Raw genomic sequence first — 21,855 nt, 5'->3', positions numbered from 1 at the left:
AGGATGGAACCAAACACGCGAGACATCAAGCCTTACAGCAAGCTTTAATATCCAAAAAACCCAGTCCATTACACGCACTTTGAACAATGGGAAGTGCACAAGAGACACGAAACTTCCTATTCTTACCATCTCTGCAACAATTTTAGAATATAACACATTAAAAAATATACAGGACGTTTTACATTTATCAAATTCCAGATAGAGAAGTTTTGCACCGAGGATTATGCAGCATTTTTACACTTGTTACCACGTACAGTTAAAGAGTGACCTAAAATAAACAGTCTTAGCTGACGAACACCTTGAGCATTTCCCCCTGCATATAAAACTAAATAAAACAATGATCAAATTCTATAATACACAATTATCCCTGTGCATTACAGTACAAGTGGCGAATTCTAAAAACTCTTTAATGGGACTGAAGATAAAACGCTACTAACAGCTCATTCACAAGATTATTTTGCTTCCAACTCTTAATGTGACTGTTGCAATTTAAACGCAGAATGCTCTTGAAAAATCCCCTGCATTCTCTAGATCAGAAATAAAAGCATATCACTGTATTATACCATGTGCAAAAATATTTTCGGAGAACATACAAAAATGGCACCTGTGACACCATGGAATGGTATGGGAAAAAAACACCAGAACACAGGATATTGACACTCAACCATAAATAAAAGTTCCACTGCTTTTTTTTTTTTAAAAACTGAACAGCATATTTCAAGTTACAGAGTGTATGGGGCAAAAACTGGGTAGTATTACAGACAGGTATGGTACTCAGCATCAGCTTAACTGACATTCAGCTAACCTCTGTCTTATTTCAAGAAACTTGAAAATCAAGTAAATTACTAATCATATTCTACCTAAGAAAAGAAAGCATAATGAAAGCAAAGAATCACAAATTTTCTCAAAAATTAAATGGTACAATGTAGAAATTAAAACGTGTTTTTTTACTTTTAGCCACACAAGGACTTTTATTTTCTAACTCTTTGTTGAATAGCAGTGTTTAATCTTTTAACACATCTCCCTTGGAACAGAGTAGAACTTCGACAGTTCATGCACTTTTAGAAATAAGAGAGCTCAAAGAAGAGTAGTTTAAGCCAAACTTAAAAGCTTCTGTAGAGCAGAAGCCTCTGTTCTCAGTCAGGATTCTGAGCAGACAGGAGCATAATAATACTGAAACATACACAAGCATGTGCTCTCCTATGCAGCGTTGAAAATATTTTTTAAAAAAAGGTTTGTTTTCCCTCCTTGCAGATTTTCAATTTAGGAATAAAGGCACAAATTTCCGGCCTTGATTAGAAAAATTGAAAAGCCAGTAACAGATCTATTAAAGAGATATGATTAGGACATCACCATGAAAGACAGGACAAAAAATAATCAGAAACAAACAACATACTGACCAGTGTCCTTTTAGCAAAAGCAGAAAAAAAATTCAGCCCTCATCATAATGGTTTTATATTTTAAACATATTTTTGAAAATGCATCCAAATGGCACTTAAGGTAATCAATATATTATGCAAACAGAATGCCTAACATGACACCTCATCTCAGACTACTGACTTCTAATTAGGGTTTTTCTCATTTCCTACATAACTTCAAAGTGACATGAGATTGTATGTGACATGACATCTTCTTGTATAGTATCATGACTTGTAGACTAAATATTCGCCTAAGCCACATCTGTTAGGGAAAAAAACACATTAGTAGGAGGAACCAAGAATTCGCAGGGGTAAAGTGAAGTTACAAAGAAATTGTCTACCATTTGGCCTGCCATATCCTGGCTCAGGTGGAAGTAATTATGTTATAGCACATATTTACATGTAACTTCACTGCTCCAACAGGTATTTTTGTGTTGTACTACCTACATGTGGCATGGATAACTCAGCTTATGTTTATCAACTTTAAAAGTTCCGTCTTAAATAGTAGAAGATGACTCAAAAATCAGTGTTATTTCAAGAAAGCAAAGCATCTAGCGCATTTCAGTTCCAACATTAAGATCAATCAAGACCAGTGTTTTCCTGAACTGAGGTTAACAGACTGCTTCTCTGTGATAGTCTGCGTTTTCTTCACTCAGTATTCTGCTTTCACATAGCATTTCTAATTTCCTATCAGTTATGGTTTTTGATTAAACCTTTAACAGTGATACAGCCAAAGATCAGAATTTGTAGATATCCTCCTTTACTTCAGTTGCACAGGAAATGCTCTAACAGTTCTGATAACAAATTTATTTGTTCAAGAATATTTTTACCACTTCCTAATAATTTTGGACTTCATAATTTAAGTATACATTTACAAACACTTCTCTAAAAGTGATACAGCTAGTACAGTAAGCACCTCCATGCATTCCTAATATCATCAAGTAGGAAAAAAAGCACTATAAATCTATGAAAAATGAGGCAGCATTTGCAGAGAATTAGCCTATTATGGCAAACATTACATTTTGTTCTCAAGAAAACACTTTTGTTTTTTTGTTTAATGCATTCCAAAGCACAAAGACAGTGCATGTGAACATTTAATCTTTCACAAGTGTATTATGAATATCCATGGCGCAGTAAATGTCTGAATAGCAACAGAGATATTAAGAAAATAGACACTATCTATATCCTCTTAGGAACAAGAAGGCACCACTGATTTGAGGTTGTGTCCATACATCACCAGACGATTTCATTCTCATTTCTAGCTTTCAAACCAACATTATTTTCTCATTAACCTATTCAAACCACTACTATTCTGGTTTTCTCACCACAAACAACACACATTCATAGTAGTATTTCATCATGGAGAGTTCATTCACAGTGTAAGTTGACAGTACAGATTCTTTCTCCACCTGAAAAGAAAGCAGCAGTTTCCAAGACAGCGGCACAGGAACTATACAAGAGAATGCTATATTGTTATTTGATTATAAGGCTTATCTATGCACTTCTTATAAAATGAGAAAAGCAAGTAATTTGTAATAAACATAATACTCCTAGAAGTCATTAATATATATCATTATATTGAATGAAATTCATGGTGGTTTAATCAAAGCAGTTTGATTCATAACAATACTGCTTACTGCAAACCACACTATGTTCTTACCTCTATATGGAATCCATATTGCAGGATAACATTCTTTATATCCTCATAGCTTAATTCTATGGAAAGTTCATTTCCCAAGTTTTCAAAATGGTAGAGGAGAGGACCTGAAGCACAAAGATACAACAGAAATGGCTACCAAAAAGACAAAATATGTGTTAGAAGTCAAAAGTACACACTGATAGTGCAACAAACACTTTTATCAGATTCACATACTCAAAAATATGGAAGGTTCCCTGCCCATGAAGGGTTGGAACTAGATCATATTTAAGATCTCCTCCAAGCCAAACCATTCTATGATTCTATAAATACTGATAAAAACATATTGCTGTTACTTGAGTATGATTCCTATAATGAATACTAATTACTTTAGTTCTTATTCAACAATTTGCAACACTTCCTCCTAGATTTGGTTTTCTGTATCTTACCATTCCTTCAGTCAAGCATCACTGCTGTCTCCATAGCTAAGAATATTTAAATCTGCCTAGGAGCTCTGCTAGCACTCTGACTGGCTGGGACTGGTTGAGAGAGCAACCAATTGACCAGTTTTTACTGTGCATAATGTTTAATGCCTGTGTCTTGTATAACATTCTTTCACCATGGAAGACTCCAATCACATCACATTCCCAAAACTTCTGCTTCAAGGCAGAGTACCAAATAGACATTGGAAAAAAACCACAAAAAAGCAAGGATGTATTTTAAAGTTACATCATCTTAGAAAAATAACAAAGATTGCCACAGAATACATTTGTCAAAAAACAAATACTTGATGAATGAATGTAAAACATGCCACTGGCAAGATTTACTTGCCTATTTAAAAACCACAGTGTTGACTTGATTGTAACTAGCAAACATCAGACCATATTTTGATAACTTCTGAGATCATTTCCAAGCCCTGTATTTTTTTAGCTATACAGTTTGCTCATAGACACAATTATTTGCACAGACTTCTCAAGTATATGATCAAAAATAAGTCAAAAAGAGCAGCTGGTCACACTTGCCTACATTTATCCATATTCCTCCAGGCTTTAGTATTTTCCATATAGTATCAATATAGTCAATAACATTATGTGCTGTATCTATGAAAAAGCAAGTTGCTACGCAGTCCCACGTATCTGCATGAAAAGAGCAAAGTATACAGAGATTAGTTTCAATGCTTTTAATCTTGAAAAAGTTAATAATTTAACCCTGGTATTTGTTGATACCCTCAGAATCACTATCAACTAATAGCAGCTGTTTTACAGGCAAGTTAACAAAGTATTTTGGTTTACATTAAAAACTGTTAACTTCGAGTTTATTTGGCCTGTATTCACATGTGTATATACAAAGACTACAATATTACACATACAAAGACTACAATATTACATACACTTACTACTTATGCACTTAACAAAACTGTTCATATATTATTTATATATTGTATCCTGTAAAATTATACACAAATGAAGCCCCAAGTGTGCTATTACTCACCTGTCCTATAAATTTAATTATGACAGCTGTTAAAAATACAACTGCAAAAATCCCTAATCATTTCAGGCCTCCCTAGTTAGTATCTAGAACAATACAAATCTGCACTAAAGTGTACTTTCATAAGTTACTTAGCTTTGAAACATTTTACTCAGTATTTGAACATCTCCCCAGCTGTTTTTAACTAGTCAATTCAACAGGCAGGATTTTTGAAGCCTATCTTTTAAAGCATGAGAATCCCCGTTTTCCCTAAACAGGTATTCTTGGATTAGCAGAAGTTTTAAGTCCTGTGACTAAAAAGTATTAGAAGTCTTAATTTATGCCAGTCTTGGATGTTCTACTGTTAAAGACAGAATCTTCAGAAAATTAAGCAGCTGTGGGGAAGGCTCCTGCAAGATCTGTTAGACAAGAAAGTGTCCACATTTGCTAAAAGTAGGAATGAAAGCTGATCTGGAGTAAGAAAGAGATCTATTGATACAGCTGGAGAAATATTCTGAGTATGAGAATCTTGCTACAGCTAGTTCTTTATACTTAATACTGGTAGACACACTTTGATTCTCTTCATAACCTGTCCCAAATACTCTGGCAGTCTGTACAGTTACATGGATAGCCTAGAAGTTTGCATTTACTCACTGCACTCAGAATAAATTTCCTGAAAATCCCCTGCTGTCATAGAGAAGTTTGAACCAGAAGGAAGACTGTGAGGATCAACATCTGGGAAATAAATTGGTCGTATCTGATCAGCAGATCTTCTGTTATTGCTAAATTGATGAATCCAGGGATAAAGCTTACATGAATTAATTTGAGAGCATCTGCAAAATATGAAAACCAGCAAAATTTGTTTCAACTAATTGTTTATCTAGAATCTAGAAATATAAGAGTCAAAGTTCTTGTAACAGCTCCATATTTCCCAGAAAATTTAATCTAGTTCACAACACTTTAGATCACCCATGATAACGAAGTGATCAAAAAATCTAATTTTAATCTGACAAAATCACTACTACAAAGGAACTGCCTTTTCCACTTTTAGAATTTTCTTTTATGACTTCTTGTGATTTTATCCAACTTATTTCTCTGCTGAGAACAAAACACATATGCTTATTTTGTAAGATTATTGAAGTTTGCAATCTGCTATATTCCACAAAGCTGAGACTTGCTGGATCATCTCTCTTCCTATTAAAAAAAAGAAAAAAACAACCAGAAAACCAAAACCAGCAAACAAACAAACAAAAAGTAAAAATAGCTCCATGATTTTTTTTGAAATGTTTGTTATCATTCTGGACTTTTCTGAACCATAATTATAGGAAGTTTTGAAGCACTGCTAAACAAAAGCACTTTTCAGATGCTGACTGAAACGATGCTTTAAGAATTGAAAAAATAAACAAGCAGCATTTTGCATTAGCACAATAATGGTCATTTTAAGTTTGTAACACCTGGATCTTTGCAATCATGATAACTCAAGATGTCTTTGTAAAAACAGAGTTTCGGGATTGACATGACTAACAATTTGTATTTTAAAAAGTTATAAAACACAGCATTTAAGTTTAACAAGAAGCTTTTCCCACCATCCTGTAAATTAGTTTGTAATTAAAAGATGAAAAAAACATCTTCTTTCAAGGACAACAGAGGACACATCTGTCCCACAAAATACATATCATCAAGCATTTCATAAACTGCAAGCAATCTACTGGGTTATAGAAAGTGCACTATTTTGGGTGGTGATTAGAATATATTTGTGATACAGTGTTTGAAATATTTTTTACCTTCTCCATTTCATATTTCTGTTTCATTTTATCAGTTAAAAACTAAAACTTGAGCAGCAGTATATAGGGTTCATCGACTTTCTTCATGTATAAATAAATACCAGACATATGTAATTGGTTAAAGAAAGCAAACCCAAAATGAAACAACAAAAAAGCCCCCTAACCACTACAATAGCAATTAAAAGAAAAGATTAGAAAGGAGTTCATTGATCACATAGACTTTGAAACGGTTCCAATTTAATAGAAAAAGGCAATTTCTTTCATGTACAAGTTTGAAAACTTCCATTTCCAATTTCAACAATTTTTACTTCGAAACCAAGTACTCCAGTCCTTGGCAACTCCATTATTACAACAAAAGATGTGTAATACACATTCTATTATAAGCAACATATTTAAGTGTGACACACTTCATTATTTTCCATAGGGGTGGGGTATTCACTGTTCAACATTCAGCTTAAAAGACAGTTTTTGAAAAAAATGGGTAGGTCAAATCTCACTACTCACCACTGGTATACACATAAAAATGTAACTGTTTTCATCCTAAGGCATTAATAGACAAGCAACAAACACAACTAGTAGTCTCCTCCAAGTGTCAAGATTATTCTAAAATTATATTCTTTCCAAAAAGTAAAGAAGAAAAACACACCATGTAAGAACCTTAAGCACACAAGGGAAAGCTAAATGTCCCATACAATGACTGAAGCAGCCTTGGAACCACTGCAGGTTAACTAGACTAGGGCCACTTGATTCTCAAAGTAGAGTTTCCTCAACAGAATAACAAACTCTAAATAATTTCAGATATATATAGTGACCACAGTTACACTGTGACACACACTCTACATACCATACCATGCAGCTTTATCCACTGTAACAAAAGTTCACTATTTCAGAGATATGAAAGGTTTTTCAAAATGTGTAAAAATCAGCAAATATCACTTTGCACACAGAAGTATTAAGCCAATGTACCACATCTAGGAGCCTACTGTAGCAATGCTTGACATTAAAAACAGTACTTTGTCTTCCTAAATATAAAGCACTGTCAGAAAAAGAAGGTAAAGCTGTAAAACTCTAAGTACAGACGAGCAAAATCCTCATTCTTTTATAAACTAAAAATAAGTATAAATTAAATTGAGACTACAGTTAAAAACTCACTGACAAATTCTTTTTTTTTTCTGACCACTCTTCTTTAGATACTATCTTCAGCTTATATGGATCACTGCTGTTACTTCCAGTTTCAGAAAAGCAAATGTGCGTTTCAGAAGGCTAACCGTGAACAGCTACTTCAGACTTAATTGAAAGAATCTTCAAGTCCCTAAAACCTTCATAACAGAAGGTTACATCAAGCCCACAATTACATCTGCCAGAAAGGGATGCTTGGACTTCAACTAAATTGACTGCTGCTCAGTCATGCTAGCAGTATTCTCTTCCATGCTAACAATGTAACTGCTAAGATAAAGACTACAGCAGTTGCACAACACTCAATTTTCCTGTCCAAAATCTCATATTATTAGCAAATTTAATGTATATACACCTCTTCGCTAAATATTCTGCATAAACACTACATTCCTACATAGGAAACACTATTTAGCATTATATGCTAAATATAATTATTTCAGCATTATATGCTAAAATTACTACCGTTAGTGAAGCATGATTCTTTAGGATAATTTCACATATAGGCAAAGACTCTTTATTCACAGAAGCATGTCATCAGAGGGTAGGGCTGAAGTCAACTAACCTCTGCGACAGCTGACCAGTGCTCCAAAAGACAGGAAATTAAAGCTTTTATGCTGCTTTGAAATTCCAAAGCATGAGAGGAATAATGATTTTCTTTTAGTAGCTAAAAGGCATCAGTCACATCAATTGTAATATACAATTACACCACCAAATGAGTCACTTGAGAATAATGCAAGAAAAAAAGAACAAACGAACCTCCAGTAAACATCTATTATCATCACACAAAGCACTACTGCTATACGCAGATACTCAGCAGACACCATGCAGTGTTTTCCCCTTGTTTTTGAACAGTAAGCTGTGTGAGATGCAAGAGCATCACACTGCACTGTGGATAATCAGTCTATAAAACAGTCTCCAAAACAATATGGTAATACGGAAAAAAAGCCAATAGTTTAGGTATTTTCAGCAAAGGTGCATAATTTCAGACCTGATGAATGAAGTGTCAAATTCTGTCTTTGTGAACTTGGACTAATTGCCCCCCTCCTCCCCCCCACCCCAAACACCCTCCAGAACTCTTTCAATACTTGCCCACCTATAGCTTTGCCACTCTGTTTCTTAAGGGAACAGCTGCATGTGCTACCTTTTTTCTTCCCTAACAAAGTCATTTAGAAAACAGTAACTCCAATGCAAGTCGCAGAATACCAAATACAGAAATGTCACTTTAATTAAAACCTGTAACATGAAATTTACTACATTTAAATTTATTATCTGAGCATAACTGTGGAACTATTAACTCTTAACATCTTGCTCAGCATGCTTCAATTATTCTTTTTCTTGTCAAAACAGTGCCTAAAATTTTAGTACGGAAGGTGATGCTTTTTTTTTTAAAATAGGTATCCTCTGTTTATAATCACACCACTACATAACATGGACATATTTACTAGCCCATATTCAGTAATAGTAAGATAGGTGTCCATTTCACAGAAACAGATGTGAAATAAATCATAAAACCTAATCAAAATTTTGCAGAAAATCTGTGGTACAATTTAGATTTTAAATCTCACAACTTGAAAGCTATGCTTCCTGTAATTTTAATGACTCAGATACAATACTTCCTTCCCCATTTATCCCTAAGACTTTTTTCCTTAAAGCATTCTAAAAAGTGAGTATGTGTGCCTTGTAGTACAACTTATAAATCTATTATTTTGAGACATATATATTCAGATTTCTCTCATTTATAATTTTGCCTCTCTAGGTTTTATTCAGCAAGTAAAACATAAGCTATATACCTGTTGAGTACAAAGTTAGAAGAAAAGAGCATAAAGAGGCTCCATTCATTTCCTTGGCAAGCATAACCGAGCATAGCTATTTCCCACGCCAATCTACCTAGCCCAGCACCAGGTACCAGGATATTAACTTTGGAGAAATCCCTGCAACAGAACAAAAATAACAGTTAAGTCTTTATCTGAAACCCTTTAACACAACTTAAAGGTCCAGCCAAACATTTTTCCCACCATGCACTTAGATAATGTATTATGCTTCCTGTATGACTCACTTTTAAATGAAACCGAGCCTGCTCTGATCAGATTGGTTAATTGTACAGTCAAAATAATTTACAGAAATTACTCACAAGAACATATACAACCCTCATTCAGAACAGAGCATAAATGCTGTACACAATTTGTTTTCCTTAAAAGTTCTACAGTTACCCAGCCAAGAATTTCTCAAGTGAACTGAAGAATATCATCACTTAGCACAATGTATTTTTCTTTAAGCCCCACTGATAATCAGAAAGCATTCTAGACATATTTTTGTTACCTTGTAATAAAAAAAAAATCCCAAGTATTTTGACATAAGAAATAAAAACATAAAATCTGATGAACCATTCAGAATGTAAAAACCTTAAAGTAGTGACTGTTCCAGCAATGGTGAGTTCTGCATATGCTGCTCACTGGTTTTCCTAAAGTACTGTAAGTGACCTATTTCCTAAATCAAAGTACATTGCAGCTCTCTAACCACTTACCCATAAATAGGCATCAAGTTGAAGACAACCAGAAAACATCCAGCAGTGTTTTCATTGAAATACTTAAGAGCAACTAACAAACAGAACTAAGAATCTCAAAAAGGAGTTGCTTCTCTTGGAGGCAGAGAAGGAAATAAGTACATATTCTGTCACACCTCCACCACAACGCAGTCAAACCTTCACTCACAAAACAGAAACCACTCGCATGCAAAACTGAAAATACTTAATCTTAACGGAAATAATTTTTCAGTCTCCAGTCATACACACGACTTCAAGAGTTCACAATTTCATACACCGAGGTATGAATATTCATATACCTTCTGACACTGTTTTGCATATAACCTTCAGAGACAAAAAAATAACATCTACCAATGTATAAGCAAGTACACGAAGGAGGCCAGAACCAGCAGTTCCAAAGGATAAAAGGCACCAAAACACAAAGCCTTTGACTACTTCAAAATTCAGAATGCCAAGAAGGGTTCAGAAGAGTAAGGATGCTGCACAAGCATGAAGGTGATTAAAGGAGTTATATAAATCCTAAAAGCTGTACATTTCTAAACACTATTACCCAAAACCAGAAGTATTACTCTTTTCTAAAGGCCACACAATCTAACAAAGCAGTTTTAACAGTGCCTTCTGAGTTTTGATTTCATCATCTAATTAGTGAAGCTTCTGAAATGGAAAAACATCCCATTCATTTCCATTCCATTATACATTCAGGCTCTTTTTCTGACTTATCAAGAAGCTGGAAATCAAGACTTGGTTATTACTTAAGAGCACTCCTGTGAAGCAAGGATTCTCATTACCTCTCTTCTACAGGGGAAACCAGAAGCTAGCACAAAGTCCTACTGAAAAAAAAAAATACTTCAGGAGAAAACAACAGGCTCAATATGAAATTTTTGAAAATAGGGAACCACAAGAAGGAAAAAGAAAATGTGCGTTCTGGTAGAAGCCAGAAAAGCATCTACCTTACAGCTTTTCTTATTCATAATGGTACACCATTATTCCAAATGGATTTTCTAACCTAATCTACTTCTCCATTTCCTTACAATTTCACTTTATGAAATGCTTAGACTAGCTCTACACAGATTTTAGCATCCCCATGTGGACACTTCTGTGATAAATGGGATGATAAGCCATAAACTACTTTCACGATTACAAAACATTGATTAGAAGTCTTTTCTTAAAGCAACCTGGTAGCTAACTGATATTTAGGTACATTCACATTTGGAAATCTGCACCTTTATGCACTCTGAAACAAGAAAAAATCTTTATCAGTCAAGTGAGTTGCTTTTAAATTGCCTGTAGTTGTCTTTATCCTTTCATTCACAATATACAAACAATATAAAGTTTTTGTACTTTTAAACAAATGTTCCATTCTCTCTTAGAAAATAGTTTTCTATTCTCTTTTTCGAGTGCAGACTTAACTGCATCTTCATTTGCACCTTTATTAAGGGATTAAATTGCTAACAAATTTCCAGAGTTTAATTTCTATCAGTTACTGGAGAATGCTCCTGCCACCAACTTCATTTCAGCAAAGAGCTCATCTAATAAAATACAATATACGTAAATCTCAGTCCACTAACATTCACACTTTCTGAGAGCCTATTTCTGAATTTAGAGACTGAGAAATTATGTATGTGGCTAACTTACTGTTGATAGTGTCCCCTCATTAGAAAAAAATTGTCTAACACTTTTTTCAAGACTTGAACTGTTTGCGACAAACTGTTAATTAATTACGTTTAATTCTGATTCCTTATAATAGCTAAAAATCTCTAACTGCACAGAAACTGCTTTTTTAATGGCTATAGTCCTTTAAGAGGCTAGAAAAGAGACCTTTCTCTGGTCGTTACATGATTACAGCAGTTACAAAGTTAACTAAAAAACCCCCAACAACTGTGGTAACATAATAACCCAAAATTATCCACAAGGAAAACTACCCTCCAACCAGCCAGCAAGGAAAGGATTTCCGTGCCACGCATCTAGCAGCGGTTAGGAACATAAATGAGCATCCAACAAGTACACACTGAATACCTGCGGGCCAACAGGGAAGCAGCACCAGCCTATTAATCTGACAGGTGCGGGGAAAGGTGCTGGCCAAGCAGCAGAGAGGGCTGCACACCACTATTCAGCTCAACTACTGAAACTGCAGAAGCCTCTTTAAAAAAACAATGGAGAAATATCAGAAACAAATCTTTCGTGCCCTTTTCACACTACATGTTTCAGTGTGATATATTTTCAGCTTTTAGAAGACTATTGATATTAATGAAGATTTAAACTTTTTTAAAGGTGTCCTTTTTAAAAGAGGGAAATCAAACATTATAAAAATGGAGGCTTATTTCATGTGTATTGTGTTGTAAAAAAAAAGTAATGGTGCTGAAGGGGTAAACATGCTTAGCAAAAAAAAAAAAAAAAAAAAAAGGTGTCTGAACAAACACACTCCTCCTCCTCATTTCCATAAACTAGAAAGAGCAGTTCAATTTATCAAATGAAGTAATAAATACATATCTCACACTGAGATGGGCTTCTGATCAGTGGAAATACCAGCATAGGAACATACTGTGGGACTCCTTTCCTAGTGTTTATGAGGTCTGTAAATTTAAATAAACAGATCCAATTCTCAGTATTCCATATTTTGTTATTTTACTTCAACCATATTGTCGATGATTTTGTTTTTAAAGACAAGTGCTAAACAGCAAAATCATTTGAAGAGCAATTCTCTGAACTGGGCAGCTGAGTTTTATATACTTTCATTTAAAGACCTGCAAAGCACTGAGTGATGCAGTAACACTGACAATCTATTTGCTCTTAAATCCAATGTGTAAAGCAAAGTTTAGGCTAAGTACAAAGACCTGCAAGGACAAATGTATTTCATATAAAGTCAAATAAAATTTAAATAAAGCAGAAATTTCAACTCCACTATAAATGTGACGGAGCACATTCAAGAAGTATAGTCAAGCTCAGGCTCAGGATTAATAAGTTGTTTTTCATAGCAAAAGGAAACTAAGCTCTGACAATTTTTTTGGGCTGCTCTGTCAGCATCTTGGCAAATATATTTGATAGCTGGACAGCATGACACAGATGAATTTCAAGTTATAGTTCATTGTAGAGGCCTAGTTTATGAGAAAACTGGAAAAAATACCTAAGTACTTTGGTTTTGGCCATGGAATTAGCAAAAAAGTTAATTATTTCATAGATTTCTTTTGGATAAGAAGCTGATAATCTTTACATTGTTTCACCTAAGCAGGAAGAGCAACACCAGAAGTGAAAGGAAACCAAGATGATAAAAAGGGAAACAAAAAAAATTTATGAGTACGCTTATTTAGATTTTCAACTTAATACTCCCCTAAAAAATGCTTCAAAAAATACACAGATAAAGAAATAAAAAATGTATCTGTTTTCTCCTAAAGCAAGTACGTTCATTCTAATCCAAGAAACTTAAATAGTCCAGAGCTCCTACGAGCTGAAACATATATTTCAACATGAAGAATGCAAGAAATCTATAGTTGTTCAGGAAGACCTGATCTCATGGGATTTACTTAAAACTGCTTTGTTGACTCTGCTTACAGATTCTGTATTAAGGTGCTAAGCAGAAAGAGGCAGGAACAGCTTTTGCCATTTAATTTACCTTTAGATGACAGCCTATCAGAAGACTAGACTGAAACACATGATACCACATGATAAGCAGCACCTACTAAATAACTATTCTGCTTTACAGCTGCTTTCAACCATTGCTTGCACTACTTCTACCTCCCAAAGAGCAAGCATATACAACACTTCCCTGCTTTTCCTGCTATTTACATACCAACTGAACCCATACACGTCAACTTTGCAAACTGCAATGCTATAAGGTGTGGAAGCACGGAGTGAAACATACTCCAGTAGTTTCAAAAATTTAAACTCCATCTTCACATTATTCCAATGCATGGAATTAATAAGATCAACAAATTATGTTAACTAGAAACAGTTCATTCCATCGAGTATTACAAATTTGACGAGTACTGCAATTCCTTTTATAAAGTAAAAGGTGACTAGCACTGACAGTTTAAAATTATTTATCATTTTCAACACAAAGTACATTTAGAAAAAAGTGGGTTTTTTTCACTCAGTACAGTTTTTCTCTTGCACTTTCATTTCATTCTTTCAGGAAACTTTAGTGCTCTGTGCTACAAAAGGAAACTCTAAAGCAATACAAAGCTGCATTCTGAGGTTCACTTACAGGCTGCTTTCTTTCACACATTATCTGTTGTTTATAGTAGGAGAGTCCGTGGTCAGTCCTCTCCCACTATAAACAACAGACAGAGTAACTCACTGTGTGCAGTTCAGGCCCCATCAATCTCTTCAAAATCCAAGAACTTGACCACTCCAAGATCACTGAACCACAGACTATGCCGAGCTAGAACAGATCTGTCAGGGTAAGAGAGTCCAAATCCTGGCCCTATGCAGGACACTCCCAAGAGTCATACCATGTGCCTAAAAATATTATCCAAACACTTCCAGAACTCAGACAGGACAGTGCTGTAACCACCTCCCTGAAGAGCCTGTTCCAGCGTTCAACCACCCTCTGGGTGAAGAATTTTTTCCTGATATTTAACCTAAACCTCCCGTGACTCAGCTGCATGCCATTCCCTAAGGTGCTGTCACTGGAGAGTGAAGAGTTTGTATAAAATTTGTATAAAAAAACAGACTTACCAGCTAGCTACCCCGCCAGGGAAGTTATTTCTTGCACAAGGATGAAAAGGAACTGCCAGTTAAGCTTGGTAGTACATGACTCTGCTTGTTACCTCAAAAAGTAAAGTACACCTAACCACGAGAGCCTTCCATCACCAGGAAAAATGAGTGAGCTAACATAGTAGCTAACAATATGTGAACTGAGAAAGGGTTTTACCTAAGTGCTACAACAGCTCCACAATGATAACTTAAGTAATACACATTTTAGAAATTAAAAAATGCTGTTCGACAAACTCAAACTTGTAGTAGAGATCTTTGATCTGTACAGTGATGTACTGAGATTTCAGCAGAGACAAAATAAAACTCAAATGGTACTTCAGAGCTACCACAATAGGGAGCAATGCCCTGTAAAGAAGCACAAAGCTGTCAACTTCAGACTCACCCCATCTGTTACCACATGTTGCTTCCTAATATCAGTGAAGGTTTTGAAATAGAATTCATTGATGACAAACGTAAAAGTCAAGATTTTCCAGCTTCAGTCATGAATCTCTTAAGATTTGACATAAGCTACCTCTGCCACAACCGAAATACATTAACAGATAGCAGACAAGAGAAAAAGTTGCATTGCTACTTTGGAGATTAGAATGATCTCTTGGAAAAATAACCATGAGTTTTCCTACACATCTACATGTCAGAAGTATACCTGCAGTATTTAATTCTTTTTTTTATCTTATGTAGGGCACCATTAGCACTAGAAAAATTGCAGAAAATTCACTTGCAGATGAAACATTCTAAAAGGTGTATGTATCTTTAGGTAAGTCAGTTCAAGGCAAAACAGGAACCATCTACGTCCCATGTTCTCCCACCACAAACTGTCTTTACCAATGAAACTAAACAATGGCCAGTGGAAGAGACTTTTTAAATTCACACAAGAGCATTATTAATAATTGCTGAGAGAGAAAAAACACAATAATGACCTGTTATATCAAATTTATGTAGTGGTCTGTTACACTTATGAATAAAAATTCTCAAATTTTCCCACTGTAAAAGACTACTAAGTTCAAACTAAAATGCACTTTAAGATGACTGGGTTGATAAATGGACAGAACCAATAAACATGGAATTCTTACAACACTATAACCTTTTGAGGCTTTACTAATATGCTTCCACTTAAATGACCTAAAACCCCTGCATCAGTGACTATTTTGGCACTGCTAACAAGCTAATACTTACAAAATGACCCTCACATGTGCAACTAAGCTTTAAGAATTGTCTTAGAACAACTGTCTGAAACTAAGGCTAGAATTTACTCTTTTCAAAGTAAATTCTTGCAATTAAGTGCAACTGCACTAAAGGTTAAGTCTTCCTCCTTCTTTCCACTATGAAGAGCAAAAGTCTTACTTCCTGCTGTCAGAGTCCTTCCTCTCATTTGCAGCAGACACACTGTGAGAATGTGCTAACCTGCAAACCTTCCCTCACTAAGCACAACTGAGCTAACTTACTGAAGACTCTTACTTGAAAGATTTACATATGTTGTTACACCTAGCTGCAGAACAACAACAAAAAATTATTACTGGTTTACCTGGTATTACTTTGTGAAGTTTACGATTACACTCTTTTCCAACATCTTGTATTAGAAATAAAAAAACTTTCTTGATTGAAAAATAAAGAAAGTTCATTTTTGAGTTCATAAAAAATTCTCTACTTTTGAAACAAAGCTTTTCATTACTCCATAAACTGTTTTAGATTTGTGCAACAGTGTAAGTCCACATAAATATAAGCTTTAAGACACTATTACCATCTTTCTTTTGGAAAGTTCTTTATAATTTCACTAATAATTGGCTGGTAGCAAGAATCCCGCTCTGACTTTCCCTCTTCACTCCAGTCTCTCACAAATTGCTTCAATGTGGACTTTAATTTATCCATGTCAAACGTTGAAGCTGGTGTAATCTTCCCACTTCCCTGAATAAAGTGGAGAGAAAAAAAATGTCAGTGGAAAATATACCAAGTATCTTGAGTCTTGCAGGGGGGAAAGCAAATTATGAAGAAAAAGAAGGCCATGCTGCAAGAACTGCTGTAAGTACCAGCTGACAAAGCACTTCCCTGTCACTCCTGAGACCTGGGCCTAAATCCACCTTAATATCTGGCCTCTCTTTGGCATTCAAAAGTCCAGTTTCCATACCAGACAAACAATACACAGCAAAGCACGATTGGTAGTCCCTATTCAGAAAAGGATCAGGGCTTAGCCAGTGCAGAGGCTGAACTGCATACCCTGAAAAAAGGATCCCTTTAGATACTGTAAGGCGAAGCTGAGAAGCTTACATTGGAGCTGCCCATTACTGTATCTTGCCTGTATAAAAGGAGGATTTCAGTTTCTATCTGTCAGTCCTTAAAGTCTTGGGATAATTTTTTTTGATAGAAAGTAGGTCAAGTAGTAAAAAAGTGTATACAAATAACAACATTAAAATACTTACAATCTAGAATTGCAACCAATTTATAATTATGCATCATCTGAAGATATAAGATATATAAGAATCTATATAAAGACAGACAATATTACTTATATTCTATATAGTTAACAGAAAAAATAACTTTAAAATGTAATCAGGGTAAAGCTAGAACTCTGGACTAAAAACAGTGATTTGCCAGATTCATAAGTGTAACTAACACAGTTTTCATAAGTGTAACTAACAGAACTAACAACAAACAGCTTCATTAAGCATCAGCTCTGCAAAATGTGAAAGACAGAGTGAGAAAAGTGTGAGCAAACAAGAATCAATAAAAAAGGCAAAAGAAAAGAAAGCTGTAGTTTTGAGGTATTAGTAACAAATGTAGAAAACCCCAAAGCATACAAGCAATCCCAAAGCAACTAATTTTGCAGCAAGAAAAAAGTCCATTTTAACATACATCTTCTCCATATTCCTTATTTTCAAACATATGAACACAGTCATTCACAATGGTTTGTAGTATTTCTTGATTATGATCAATGCACTTCCGGATCTTGTCAAGGTGAGGGAGAAATTGAGGAAGAAGACTCTGTTGGTTAGCTGGGAGAGACTTAAACTGCCTCTCTGTTCTGTTCACTCGTTCATGCATATTCGTTCTAAAAAGCAAAAGTTTTAAATATTTAGAAGCAATATACAGACATGTAAACAGTTCACTCTAAACTACTGCAATTAGAATTATTCTTTTTTTTATACACAGAAAGTGAAAGTTTTCCAGAATTTTTTTTTTGTTTTAAGCTCTAGTTCTACCTTACCACTCTATTTAACACATTCCAGTTTCAGAGGATTATCCTCTCCTCCTTACTCTTTCATCCTCAGCCACTCATTTCCAGAGCAGGTGATCACCTTAACACATGGATCCATAAAATTTAACAACCAACCATCTTCCAAGTGTGTTTCACAAATCAAATTTAAATTGAATGAATTTGAATGCAGTGGTAAGCTTCGGTTACAGAAATAACGAGATGTGGAGTGAGAATTGGGATCCTCAAAATCCACTGCTTCCAGGAGAACTGTGACAGTCTCAGCTGGACGATACCAGAGTTCTGGCAGTCACACTAAGATACTAAGCTACCTTCTTTTAACAGCATATTCCTCCTAAGTACTGTGAACCTGATCACATGACTGATGCAAGCTAAAAATAATTTTCCACTTCCCCAGGATAAAAGTTTCATAAAAATGGTGACTTTTCTGAGATTCTGCTAGATTTGACTTCTGTCTAAACTGAGAGAAGTATAGAAGTAAGGCCCTAGAGAGATAATTCAATAAGAAATACTGACCCTTTTGACCACCAAGTGATTTTAGTTGGTCAAGTCATACTGAAGTTTCCCAAATCTTGCGTCAGCATACAGCAGCACAAAGCTGAAAAACCTAGCCATTATGAGAGACAGCTGCAATTGCTGGTGCTCTAGTTACAGCCTCATTCTGGAAATTTGACCAGGTAGTATCTCATTCACGTGTTACTGAGAAGGGCTTGTTCAGTGCAATAGCTACACTGGTATAAAATTACATTCAAGGACCAGAAACAGAAAAAAAAAAAAAGAGAGAAAAAAATAAACTGATGCTCTACATAAAGCACATCAGCTTAGCTCAAAAACATCTTATTCTCCACCCTTTTATGCTAAATGACAACCATCTAGCAGAACAAGTAAGTGAAATCACAAAAACTACAAATAATGAAGTAATCTCATGTCTAGAAGACAAGAACAAGACCTGGGCTCATCTGAAAGTGTGTTACTGTCTTATTCAAACAGATGTTTCCAAGTTTACTGGAAATATCTGCACGAGGAAAGAAAAACTCCATTTATTAAGTACCAAGATATGCCATTCCACCAAAATTTAGAATTATTTCTTTAAGACAGAGATAATTTCATTGAAATTCTATACTGGAAATTTGAATCACATCTTTTTCTTATGTTTTTATGGAAACTAGCATTCAAAAGCAACCCACAGTCACATATCAGCAGAAGGCTGAGAAGGATATTCCCAGCTTCTAAGGCCTGAGGATGCAATTATATCACTAATATAAATAAATTATAGGTCGGAATTGCACTGGTAGCAATCGGTATTAGATACTTTTAACTAACTAGGTCTTCAATACGTCCAAGCTGAATTAGAGAATTCACTTTGGAAGAGACATCAAAGCGTCACTCAGACTAACCTCCTGCTCAAACACTTGTCCTGGAAGACAATGAAACTTACATGGACAAACCTCAAACCGAAGAAATTATATAAGCATCACCCACTCCTACCAAGAACCTCACCACCATGTACATATTATTCCTGCGCTACACTGCCAAAAGAGGGTCCAGCACATAGCAATGAGCCGCATGATGGGGCTTCCTTAGCTGAAGTACAAACCTGCTTCCCAAACCTAGAAACAGGAAACGGTTTACCAAACACTCTTCCTTGCTGGACTTTTCCAGGCAGGCTCCACCACCTTGCAAGGCGAGTAACTTGCTTCCTTGTCTACTAAAACGGATTCAGTTATAAAACTAGGTGTCCCCACCACCGCTGGCTCATTTCTGTGGAGCCAGCAAATTGTGACTCAACAGTTGCTATTAAAAACGGCATCCATAATCCCTAATAATAGGGCTTATCTCTTCTGCAAAGTAAAATGTCTTTAAAGAATTCCCACCCATAATCGAAACACCATTCCGCAGGTGTTTGCCAGCAGGAGATACTATTGTTTTCTAGGCTGTTTTCTAGGCTGTACAGCGTCTCAGAGCATTTTATCTCCTAAGAGAGCTCAAGACACTCTTCTTAGTGTGTCTTTTATGTCTTCAGCTTTCTTTTATGCTTTCTAACTGACAGGTATCGAGGCCACTGCGCTATCTCGAGAGGAAGCGGTGCAAAGCCCTTTGCCGAGGCGGGCCCGGCAGAGCGCGGCGCACGGAGCGCACACCCTCCGGCAGCCGGCCGCGCCAGGAGCGCCGCGCTCGGGGGCAGCTGCGAGCCCTGCCGGCCGCCCGGCGAGCCGAGGGACCCGGCAGGGCCCCACGCCCAGAGGGCAGGCCTCAATTACCCGTAATAGCGGAAAGCGTTGATGATCCTCCGAAAATGTTCCCGCTCCACACGTTCCTCCTCCTCCACCGCCCGGGCCGACGCTGTCGGCGGCGCCCTCGGCTCTAGAGGCGGCCGCCTCCGCCGCTCGTCGCTCAGCGGTGCCGCCCACTCCGCCTCGGCCTCCGCGCCCATGCCGCTCGCGCTCTCTCCCGACAACGGCAGCTGCTCCCGCTCCTCCTCGCGGCCTCGCCGGAGCCCCCTGCGCATCACCTTGGCGGGCGGCTCCCTCTCGCCCTGGGGACGCGGCCTTGGCAGCGGCGCTTTCCGGGACACGGCGCACGTGGCCGACATCCCCCGCGCCTCCTGCGCCCGCGGGCACGCCCGGCGCGCACGCGCACCGCCTCCCTTCCGGCGCGCGCCGGCGGCCCCGCGCAAGAGGGTATCTCGAGAGGGGGGCGGGGCCGGGGCGGGCATGCACATGCGCATCCAGCAGGCGGGGAGCCGCGCTGACACGCCGGTGTGACGGGGATCGGGAGCCGCTACGGAGCCAGTGTCACAGAGCTCGGGAGCCGGTGTCACGGGGATCGGGAGCCGCTGCCAGGCAGGGCGTCCCCTGGCATCACAGGGGACGCTGTCTGTGCCGCGGTGCCCGGCCCCGGTGTCGGAAGCGGCACGGCGGGGTGGGCCGCGGGCGGCAGTGATGCTGAGGCACCTCGGGCGTACCGGGAGGATGCATAGCTCCTCGGGGCTACCCGGGCACAGAAGTACCGGCTCAGCAGTCAAACGCCGCCCCTCCGCCCGGCTGCCGCTCCCGGCTGGGGTCAGGTGTACATCGGGCCCCGCTGGCAGCAGCCGGGCAGCGAGCTCCCCGTGCTGACAAGAGGCACTACTTCCCACTCTGCACCACGCTGAAGATGGATGATGTTTCCTGGGAGGATGAGCAAGGACCAGCTGTGGGCAGGGAAAAGCGAAGTGTCTAACTATGCATGAGTCACTAAATACTAGATTTCCCCACATAACAGACTTTGGCCTGGATGATGGGCACATCCTCCTCAATCTGACAAAACCTGTTTGACCAGGTGTAGACACCATGTCATGCAGCAAGCAAGTCACACCATACACCTTTGCACAGTGCTTTGAGAAGAGGTGGCTGATACAAGACTGCCTCATTTGTAGGGGCCCATCCCCTCAGTCTTAAAAGCCTAAAGAGCACTACCATTCCTTCTGTCTGTCTAAAGATGGGGCAGTCATTTAATAGTCCAAGTAAAGCAGCAGGAATAGGAAAGGGTTTTGGCACACTAACTTTCTCTCTGTGGAAGCAGGAGCATCAGCTTCCTAAAATAAACACTTTCACTTTATTCTCACACTGCTCCTGCTCTCTTGTAACAACAGTAACTGACCAGGCAGTGAATGGACACTGGACACTGTTCAGTGGCAATGCCAGAGAGAAACCAAAGACATACCCATCTTGATGGACAGAAAAGTCATTGTTCCCAAGTGGTTTGTAAAATAGGAAACACCTTGTGTGTGACAAAACCAACAGCTGAACCGTTTTGACATGTGTAGTAATGGAGTGAGGAATCGGACAAGGATTGAGGCGACTAGTTTGGCTCCTAGCTTGTTTGGGACGGATTAGAGGATGGCGAAGGCAAATTCGGGTCTGATGTGG

General features: G+C 37.6%; 1 protein-coding gene across 1 annotated transcript; it reads right to left on the bottom strand.

The window, feature by feature from the left end:
• Positions 1-25: 25 nt before the first annotated feature.
• Positions 26-20,537, bottom strand: CARNMT1 (carnosine N-methyltransferase 1). The gene is made up of 8 exons (XM_059491849.1): positions 20,206-20,537; positions 17,584-17,779; positions 16,475-16,638; positions 9,272-9,412; positions 5,176-5,354; positions 4,077-4,190; positions 3,079-3,182; positions 26-2,827 (listed from the first exon to the last, which is right to left on the bottom strand). The coding sequence occupies exons 1-8, from the start codon at positions 20,535-20,537 to the stop codon at positions 2,726-2,728; spliced, it is 1,332 nt and encodes a 443-aa protein (XP_059347832.1). The 3' UTR covers positions 26-2,725.
• Positions 20,538-21,855: the final 1,318 nt, after the last annotated feature.

This window comes from Ammospiza nelsoni, chromosome Z (genome assembly GCF_027579445.1).
Source record: "Ammospiza nelsoni isolate bAmmNel1 chromosome Z, bAmmNel1.pri, whole genome shotgun sequence".
Classification (NCBI taxonomy): Eukaryota; Metazoa; Chordata; class Aves; order Passeriformes; family Passerellidae; genus Ammospiza; species Ammospiza nelsoni.
Note: the sequence above shows the minus strand (reverse complement) of the source record. Positions and strands in the feature narration are given on the sequence as shown.